General features: G+C 41.7%; 1 protein-coding gene across 3 annotated transcripts; it reads left to right on the top strand.

Moving 5' to 3' along the window:
* The first annotated feature begins 216 nt into the window (after positions 1-216).
* SERPINB13 (serpin family B member 13) lies at positions 217-9,131 on the top strand. Of its 3 annotated transcripts, XM_034995839.1 has the most exons (8): positions 217-819; positions 1,316-1,386; positions 2,768-2,789; positions 4,547-4,675; positions 5,067-5,184; positions 6,602-6,744; positions 6,954-7,109; positions 8,727-9,131. In XM_034995839.1, the coding sequence occupies exons 1-8, from the start codon at positions 655-657 to the stop codon at positions 9,129-9,131; spliced, it is 1,209 nt and encodes a 402-aa protein (XP_034851730.1). In that variant the 5' UTR covers positions 217-654. The 3 variants fall into 3 exon arrangements, with proteins under 3 accessions (XP_034851730.1, XP_034851728.1, XP_034851731.1); XM_034995837.1 differs by lacking the exon at positions 2,768-2,789 and having other exon boundaries at positions 1,316-1,372; XM_034995840.1 differs by lacking the exon at positions 2,768-2,789 and having other exon boundaries at positions 1,316-1,384; positions 4,556-4,675.
* The last annotated feature ends 314 nt before the right edge of the window (positions 9,132-9,445 follow it).

Raw genomic sequence — 9,445 nt, 5'->3', positions numbered from 1 at the left:
AATCCATGGCAAAGAGATATATCTTTGCCCTTCAGGGAAAATTCAGCGCCGAGTCAAGTTTTCATGCAGTTAGGGATCGGGGTTTAAGAGAATTAATGTATCCGGCCACTCGCTGCACTAGATCTCGAATCAGTTGAGAAATAGAAAGTATCAGAGAAGGAGCAGCTGTTGGCTTTATTATTTTAAGGCTGGAACACTGCTTGGACCTGAGGTCAGCAGGGATTCCTAGGCCTTCCTCTGGCCTGATCATGGGCCAGTAGCTGGACAGCTAGACAGGAACAGGCAAGGACTGGGCCTGCCGGGGGAAGATTGGCACAGGATGAGGCAGCGGGCAGATACAGGCAGGCTCTGGCAGAGAACAAGAGAGAAGGAAACCATTTAGGCATTAAGCCCACTGCCTGGGGAAATGAGAACAGAAACACCGTATGCTGTCAGATTGATTCACGTCTCCTGTCCAGAGAAGGCCAAGAAAAGGGGGAGGAGCAGACAGCAGTGAGTTTTCCCTGGGAGGGTGACAATCTCTATTTTCTGAATCAATGCAGGGAGAGGAAGAGAAGCAGGAAGGGCTCCTGTGACATAAAGGAATTCAAACAAGTGAAATGTTCTTGTTTGGTTTTGATTGTTGTTGTTGTTCTAGATCTTGCTGGAATCTTCATGGATTCACCTGTGGCAGCATACACTCAGTTTGGGTTTAATCTCTTCCAAAAGCTGAATAAAATACATGATGGCAACATCTTCTTTTCTCCTGTGGGCATTTCAGCTGCCATTGGCATGCTCGTCCTGGAGGCCCGAGGAGCCACCGCGGTCCAGTTACAGAAGGTAAGGAGCCTCCTGTTGCTGTCCAGCATGGGCTCGTCTCTGGCGGCTGCCCTCCAGCATTACCCTGAAATGGGGCCGGGAAACAGAGAATGCATTTGAAGACACAGAGCAATTTCAGATCTGTCAGGGAAGTCCTCCTCCTTCTCCAAATATCGCCATGCCATCTGCTTCTTGGTGCTTGAAATTCCTTTGAGTGGGGGCTGAATGGACTCGTCCAAAGTCATTAACTTCATAATTAAAGATAGAGCATGAAGAACAGAACCTACTGGAAGAAGTTGCATAATCCCCACTAGGCTATAAATGACACATCAAAGATCAGTACACGAATGGCTAAACCACTGTAGGTGAGATCAATGGGCAGTTGAGACCTTTGCATGATTTTGCAAAGGAGAGACATGTTACCTGTTTGCCACTGAGGTTTCTTAAACATTTTACTGATTCTGTGTGAGGGTTTCTCTATTCTGACCACAACCATACTATTTTCTGTCCCTTCCAGATGCTTTTCTCTGAAAAAGATGCAGAGAGCTCAAGCATCAAGACCGAGGAAAAAATGGTGAGGAGACAGGTGTTGAAACCTTCAGGATGGCTGCTTTGTTGATGTGGGCTCCCTGGGAAAATGTGTAGGAGAGCTAATAGTTCATACTTATTTTTAGGCAATTGCAATCACCGCAGCCAAGTAGGGTTGCTAGTATTATATAATAATAAACCCTTAATATTAAGAGAAGACTTTTCAAAAAAGATGTATTTATCTACTTTAGAGAGGGGGAGAGAGAGCACGAGCCAGGGGAGAGGGAGAGGGAGGGAAAGAACCTCCCAAGCGGGGCGTGATCTCAGGATTCTGAGATCATGACCCGAGCTGAAACTAAGGGTCAGACGCTCAACCGACTGAGCCACCCACACACCCTTAGGAGACTTTAACTTTAAAGCACATTGACCACTCTGATGTAGGTGCCCATAGACTGAAAAGTCCCCGTGGCAGAGTGAATGGGTTTAGGAGTTAAACAGATTTGAGTTCAAATCCTGACTCAGTCACGTAACAGCCATGCTACTTTGGGCAAGTTATTTTCTTTGAGCCTCCATGAAGTGTCCAGTGGGGCATCTGGAACACATTGGTGACTCACCCCGTAATAATGGCGGTGGTAGTAGGCAATACTATTACTACGTTCCATTTTTATTTTAAGCCCCCTTGCTGATACTTCATTTTAAAAATATATTAGCACAAGACCACTGACTTCTTAGGGTCTCTTCCAGCTCTAGGGTTGTAGTATTCCTTACCTAAAGGACAATCTGCTCAAACATGGGGAAGTTCATGGGTCAGGGCTAGCATCTGGAGATGGTTAGAACTCTCAGGGGGGGCACATCCGCCTGACAGTAGTCATAGCTCAGTCCCAGACGCTCATAAAATCCTGGCTCCGGTCACCCAGCAGTATGAGCTGTTCATTTCACAATCCCACACGGTCAGGTTGTCTGGTTGGCTCGGTGGCGTATGTGGAGAGTCAGGCTTCCTCACGAAGTTTGTGCAACAGCGTTGGGTCAGGCAGCTCCTCCACTGTCCACTCAGTCAAGGAGCACTGTTGCTTTCAGATCCTTCTCCCTCCCAAGCATAGTAGCCTGTACAGAATCTTTGTGGGAATTAGAAAAAAGGACACCCCCTTGGACAGGTGCCCACTCCTGGCTTGGTGATGGGGATGAGGACGGAATTTCAGCTTTGTGCTGGACACAACGTGTACGGCTCTGCATAGCAGCTCTGTCCATACCTCAGGACTTTTCTGTGAGTCACGGAGGTACGAAGAAGAGTAGAATTACTGACTGAAAGGATATTAGGACTGGGGCCTGTCTTGGAGGCTGCCTACTCTGATCTCCTTTCTTTCTTTCTTTTTTTTTTTTTTTTTTAAAGATTTTATTTATTTATTTAACAGAGAGATAGAGAGCACAAGTAGGCAGAGAGGAAGGCAGAGGGAGAGGGAGAAGCAGACTCTCCGCTGAGCAGGGAACCTGATGTGGGACTCGATCCCAGGATCCTGGGATCATGACCTGAGCCAAAGGCAGACGCTTAACCGACTGAGCCACCCAGGCGCCCCTAATCTCCTTGCTTAATCGATGAGAAAACAGATGAGTAGAATGAGCTGCCCAAAGACATGCCAGAGGTACATTTGATTATCACATGAATTCAGGGTATTCTGAACCTTGCTTTTAAAAATTGAATTTCAAGATTTTAGTATGAGGTCTTGATGATTTCAAGAGTTGTTGAAGGAAAACTGCTTTACTACTCACAACACTTCTGACACCAAATGTGGGTTTTTCCCCCTCATGTTAAACAGTTGTGACATTAACTGCCTGGAGTCAGAGCAGACCCCAAACATTAAGGGCTGCATTCCACGAGACTTGCCCTGCTTCAGATGCCAATTACAAGGAAGTGAGTTCCCAGATCACCCACACTTCTGTCCGACTTGGCTACAAATCAGAGGATCCTATTACATCCTACTTAGGTTTGCTAATTTGCTATAATGGCCCACAGAACTCAGGGAAACACTAGTTTACTGTAAAGGATGCAAATGAACAGCCAGATGAAGAGATATATAGGGTGAGATCTCAAATTGTCCCAAGAGCAAGAGCTTCTGTCACTGTGGACTTTGGAGTGCACCACCCTCCTAGCACATGGATGTGTTCACCAACCCAGAAGCTCATTAAACACTGTAGTTCAGGAAATTTTATGAAAGCTTTATCATATAGGCATGATCAACTATTAGCTCTATCTCTGGCCCCTCTCCTTTCCCTGGAGGATGGGAGATGGGGCTGAAAATTCTAAGCTTCTAATTATGGTTTGGTCTTTTTCGGAGACCAGCCCCCACCTTGAAGCTGTTCAGGATCCCACCGATAGTTGTTTCATTAGAACAAAAGATGCTCCTATACCAGGAAATTACAACGGATTTAGGAGTTCTGTGTCAGGAACTGGGATCAAAGAGCAAATATTAAAACAAAAGATGCTCCTGGTACCCCTATCACTCAGCAAATTACAAGGCTTATGAGCTCTGTTAGGAATTGGAGAAAGAAACCAAATATACATTTTTTTTGTGTGTGTCACAGATGTAAAATATCTTGTTAATTTTTATATGTTATTTTTGTTGAAATAATTTATAATACTTAATATGTAGTTATGTATTATAGTTACATTGAAATGATGTTTTAGATAGATTTGGTTTGGTAAAATATAATATTAAATTTCATTTCATCTGTTTCTTTTTACTTTTAAGAATGTAGTTACTAGAAAATTTAAGATTATATAAATGTGGTTCACATGCATTATATTTCTATGGGACATTACTGGTCTCTAGTACATATGTGGGAGGTAGGGCTTATGTATGTTTGACTTCATTAAATATTAACCAATTGTTTGCCAAAGGGATTATAGCAATATCTGTTCCACTTAGCAGTGTACATTGGCCCATTTCATACTGTTGTACAGAGAGAGTGGAACCTGACCCCACTGGCCTTGAAATCCCCAGTCATTGATGTTCATGTGCAGTTGACACTTGAATAACATGGGGTTGAACAGCACAGATCCACTTAGCTAGGATTTTCTTTGGATAAATAGAACACAGTACTGTAAATGTATTTTCTCTTCCTTATGATTTTCCTAATAACATTTGCTTTTCTTAAGCTTACTTCATCGTAAGAATACAGCACATAATATATATATAACATATCTCTTGTTTTGATTTTGAAGATTGACAAGACAGAAGAGATATATCACCAATTCCAAGAGTTTTTGGATGAGATAGGCAAACCCACTAATGATTATGAACTAAAAATAGCCAACAGGCTATTTGGAGAAAAGACATACCTCTTCCTTCAAGTAAGTTTTGCTGAGTCCACCACATCTGTGAGTGGTATTAATGAATGGCCAATGGCCCTTTTAGGACGGTGGGTCCTGGAGGCATGCTGCCTAAGCTGACTCTCTGGCTCAGCCCACATCACTGGGTGCGTTCCCCTGCCTGTTCTCCAGACATCCAGACCCTTTGGGAGCTTCTTTTTAATTCTGGCAGTCTAATTCTGGGTTTTGCCTTAAGCCTATTGCACCTGCAAAAAATGGGCATGGAAGTACTCAAAGTGATTTGCCCAGGTCCTAAAATTCCCTGCTAACAATATTAGTCATCTTAATGTAGAGACACATTTATTTAGAGATGTAGTAAATGGATAGACTGAATTTTCATCCTCTTTCTATTCCTTCTCTGTTCCTCCTAAAGAAATACTTAGATTATGTGGAAAAATATTACCATGCTTCTCTGGAACCTGTTGATTTTGTAAATGCAGCAGATGAAAGTCGAAAGAAGATTAATTCCTGGGTCGAAAGCCAAACAAATGGTAGAGTATGGATTGGTCATTTAACAGAAAACACTTCTCGAGTACCTGCTCTGAGAGAAGACCTGAGCTTGACACTGCATGTGGGACCAGGGTGCACAAGCTTTTGGGGGGTGCAGACTTGAGATAAACTTTTCAGGGTTAGAAGGGCAGCACTGGGCATGAGGAGTGGGAAAAGATACTACAGTTGGTGGAATGGTCTCAGCAAATGGGAGAGAGCCAAGGGGCACCAGAGAGGGACCACAGGAAGCCAACTTCATGGAAAAACATAGTGGGGACGGACTTGCACATGACTGTGGTTCACGATATCTTTGGGGCTCCTGAAACTGGGCTAATGTCTCTGTTGGGTTCACATCTTTTCCTTTATATCAGATCCTTCCTTTCTGAGTCTGGGTCCATAAGTGGAAATGTCACAGAGTGGTTCCTTTCTCTTTGTCAAGTGAGAAACATTCAGTCTCCTCCCATTAAGACCTGCTTTACTACCTACAGCTGGGGCTGCCCAGGCTTCAGCTCCACTTGAGCGTCATGCCGGGGTGATTACAACTTTCAGCCCCATTCACAGCAGAGAACTTGACAGAGCCCTCACTTCATCCTCCCTCCTTATCCCCTAGTAGGAGGCAAATGCACAGGAAATACCAGACAGGACTATTAATATGGAAATACACTTTGGGGAGCAATAGCGGATACTTTAGTGTTAGAGTTTCAGAAATACATTTTTTTTTTTTAAATTCCACTTCTCAGGAAGACATTATTATTTCACAATGCATTTTTTGGTCTTCAAACTTAGTCCAAAAAATGAAATAAAATTTGGAAGAGCAGGAAAAAAGAGGGCCTATCAAAGGGCTGATTGAAGGCAGTATTCAGTGTGGGATAGGCTAAACCCAGAGACAAAAACATTAGCTCCTTTTCCAATAATATAAAAATCTCTAAGTTTTGGGTGGTAACTATATCAAATGGGTAAAAATAATAACAGCTAACACTTACTGAATGCTTCCTATGAGCCAGATAACATTATAAGTGTTTTACACATATTAAGTCATCTACTCCTTGCGATAACTCTATGAGGCAGGTTTTATTCCTGTTTTACAGATTTGGAAACTGAGGCACAGTGAGCTTAAATAACTTGCCCGAGATTCCTCAACCCGTAAGAGGCAAAACTGGATGCTCACAGAGGCAATCTGATCTCAGAGCTTGAACTCTTAACCATCACACCTCAATTTATCCAATGGGATAAACAGGTGATGGGCAAAGTGAGAACCTCCCTACGATTCTGCCAGCAAACCTTTTGTCGGCAAGGCCTTCAGGTGCTGACCTGGCTGAGTTTTTAATGATGAGTCAAGTCCATCTGCATCGTATCTGCCATGCATAGCACTTGTGGTTTTGAAGATAGGCCAATTTTGTTGTTGTTGTTTGTTTGCAGAAAAAATCAAGGACCTGTTTCCAGATGGTTCTCTAAACAGCTTCACCAAGCTGGTGCTGGTGAACATAGTTTATTTTAAAGGGCAATGGGACAGGGAGTTTAAGAAAGAAAATACCAAGGAGGAGGAATTTTGGCTGAACAAGGTATGGTCCTTAATTTATTTATGTGATGCGTTTACACATGGAATGTAACATCTAAAGTCATATTTGAGCAAATGTCCATGGTAGATAGCAAAGTTGACTCTGAGGCTCTGATCTTTAGCATTGTTTTGTGTTGAGCTAATTACCTTGGTGAGCTAACTTGGTTGTCTTATGCCTCTTTTGACATGGCATGCTCTGGTGCTTTGTTGCAGAGTACAAGCAAATCTGTGCCAATGATGACCCAGTGCCATTCCTTTAGCTTCACTTTCCTGGAGGACTTGCAAGCCCAACTCCTGGGGATTCCATATAAGAACAACGACCTAAGCATGTTTGTGTTGCTGCCCAATGACATAGATGGTCTGGAGAAGGTAAAACCTTGCATCTCCTCCAATCTTGCTTTCATTTCCTGAGGCTCTGCATCCCAAAGCTTGTTTCTGGGTAAGCCTGGAAACAGGGCTTCTGTTAGGGAGCTGGTGTCTGGCAATGCCAAGCAGAAAATATTTCTCATTCTGTGCAGCAACTATAGATGGATGTCTAAAGAGGAACACTAGATGATATCAGGTTTATTGAAAACAACCAATAACTAAAATATTTGGGGATGAGCTAAAATGAACATTTAAGGTCATATGGGAGTTCTAAAGATCAACCGCCATTCTGAGAAATGGTATGATCTCTATGATTGATCTCTATTTCTTTTTCCCAGAAAACTGCATTTGCACATACAGCAAATTTTGCATCCTGTTCAGCAGGCTATTAGACCTCCTGAATTTCTTTCTTGGGCCTTTAATTTCTTTTTAAAGATTTTATTTTTTTTGGAGCAGTTTTAGGTTTATAGCAAAATCGAGAGAAAGGTACAGAGATTGCCCATGTATCCCCCGGCCCTACACATACACAGCTTGCCTCATAATCAACATCACTTAACAGAATGGTAATTTTTTTTTTTTTAAAGCAAGGATGAACCTACATCGACACATAATAATCACCCCAAATCCATAAGACCTTTAATCTTGAACCCCTTGACTTAGTCCCTTTGATTTAAACTTAGACTAAGATATCTCCTAGAATGGATCCAGTACATGGAAGTACTCAGTAAATGATAGATATTATATTATTGTAATACTAGATTGCGTTCTGCTGCTGTGAAACATCTCTAGTAGCATTATATGTTGGAAAACTTTGGGACGGCAAAATGGCGATATGTATGAAAGCTTTAAGAATATTCATACTCTGACCCCCAAATCCCAGTTGTGGGGATTGCCTTAGAGAAATAATTCAAAAGAAAAAAATTGCCTTTCTGAGTGAAATCAGTAATTTCTACATTAAATACCCTAGAATACATAGTTTGAAATTCATCATCATCATCATAATTGTTATTTTGGGATCCACAGTATCTATCAGCATCTATCATGCTGGATACATACGAGATGACTGTAAAGTGAATGGATGAATATTTGGCAAAATTTATCAGCTCGATGGACTTATTATCTATCAGTTTGAAGATATTCAGGAGAGATACAGATTTGTGAAAAAGTTTACATTAAAACAAGTAACATGGACATTCACTGTGATTGCAACTATGTAAATATATATATTATATAATATAAATTATATTAATGATAGCATTTTAATTATATATAATTCATATAAATATACAACTTAATATATATAAATTATACATCATATATTCATAAAAGACTACAGGGGAATAGTAAAAAATGATATGTATTAGATGGATAGAATAAGAACTTATTTCTCATCTTTAAAGATTCATTTAATACTATTGAGTTTTCACATATACACAGATAATTAAATAAAGAAGTATAAGACAAGTGCCTGCTATATAAAGACAAGAGTCTAGTGAAATAAAATTTCTACTTTTATTCATTATTAAAATAAATAATTTCTAATTGATACAAATCAGTGTTACAGTGTTTCAGCTTTGTATTGATAACCATACCACCTTCCCCTCCTTTTTTTCTTAATAGGTTATAGATCAAATAACTCCAGAAAAACTAATAGAGTGGACGAGCCCAGGGCATATGGAAGAAAGGAACGTGACCTTGCACTTGCCCCGGTTTGAAGTGGAGGATGGTTACGATCTGGAGGCTGTCTTGGCAGCCATGGGGATGCGAGAAGCCTTCAGCGTGTGCAGAGCTGACTATCCCGGGATGTCCTCACCCTCCAGGCTGCACGCACACAAGTTCCTACACAGGTCCTTCATGGTGGTAACCGAGGAAGGCACCGAGTCTTCGGCAGCCACCAGTGTGGGCTTCGCCCTCACCTCAGCCCCGGGTTGTGAACATTTTCATTGCAATCACCCTTTCCTGTTCTTCATCAAGCACCAGGAGTCCAACAGCATCCTCTTCTTTGGTAGATTTTCTTCTCCTTAGGATAGTCATTGCAGAAAACCAGTGTTGGAGTATTATTAAGACTATGGAGGGCGCCTGGGTGGCTCAGTTGCTTAAGCGACTGCCTTCGGCTCAGGTCATGATCCTGGAGTCCCGGGATCGAGTCCCGCATCGGCTCCCTGCTCGGCAGGGAGTCTGCTTCTCCCTCTGGCCCTTCCCCCTCTCATGCTCTCTCTATCTCATTCTCTCTCTCAAATAAATAAATAAATAAATAAATAATCTTAAAAAAAAAAAAAAAAGACTATGGAAATAGCGCAGTCTTTAAAAAAAAAATTGTTTTACTTGCTTGCATTCCA

This window comes from Mirounga leonina, unplaced genomic scaffold (assembly GCF_011800145.1).
Source record: "Mirounga leonina isolate KUSES-001 unplaced genomic scaffold, KU_Mleo_1.0 Mir_93, whole genome shotgun sequence".
NCBI classification, from domain to species: Eukaryota; Metazoa; Chordata; class Mammalia; order Carnivora; family Phocidae; genus Mirounga; species Mirounga leonina.
This window is presented reverse-complemented; position numbering and strand designations above follow the sequence as displayed.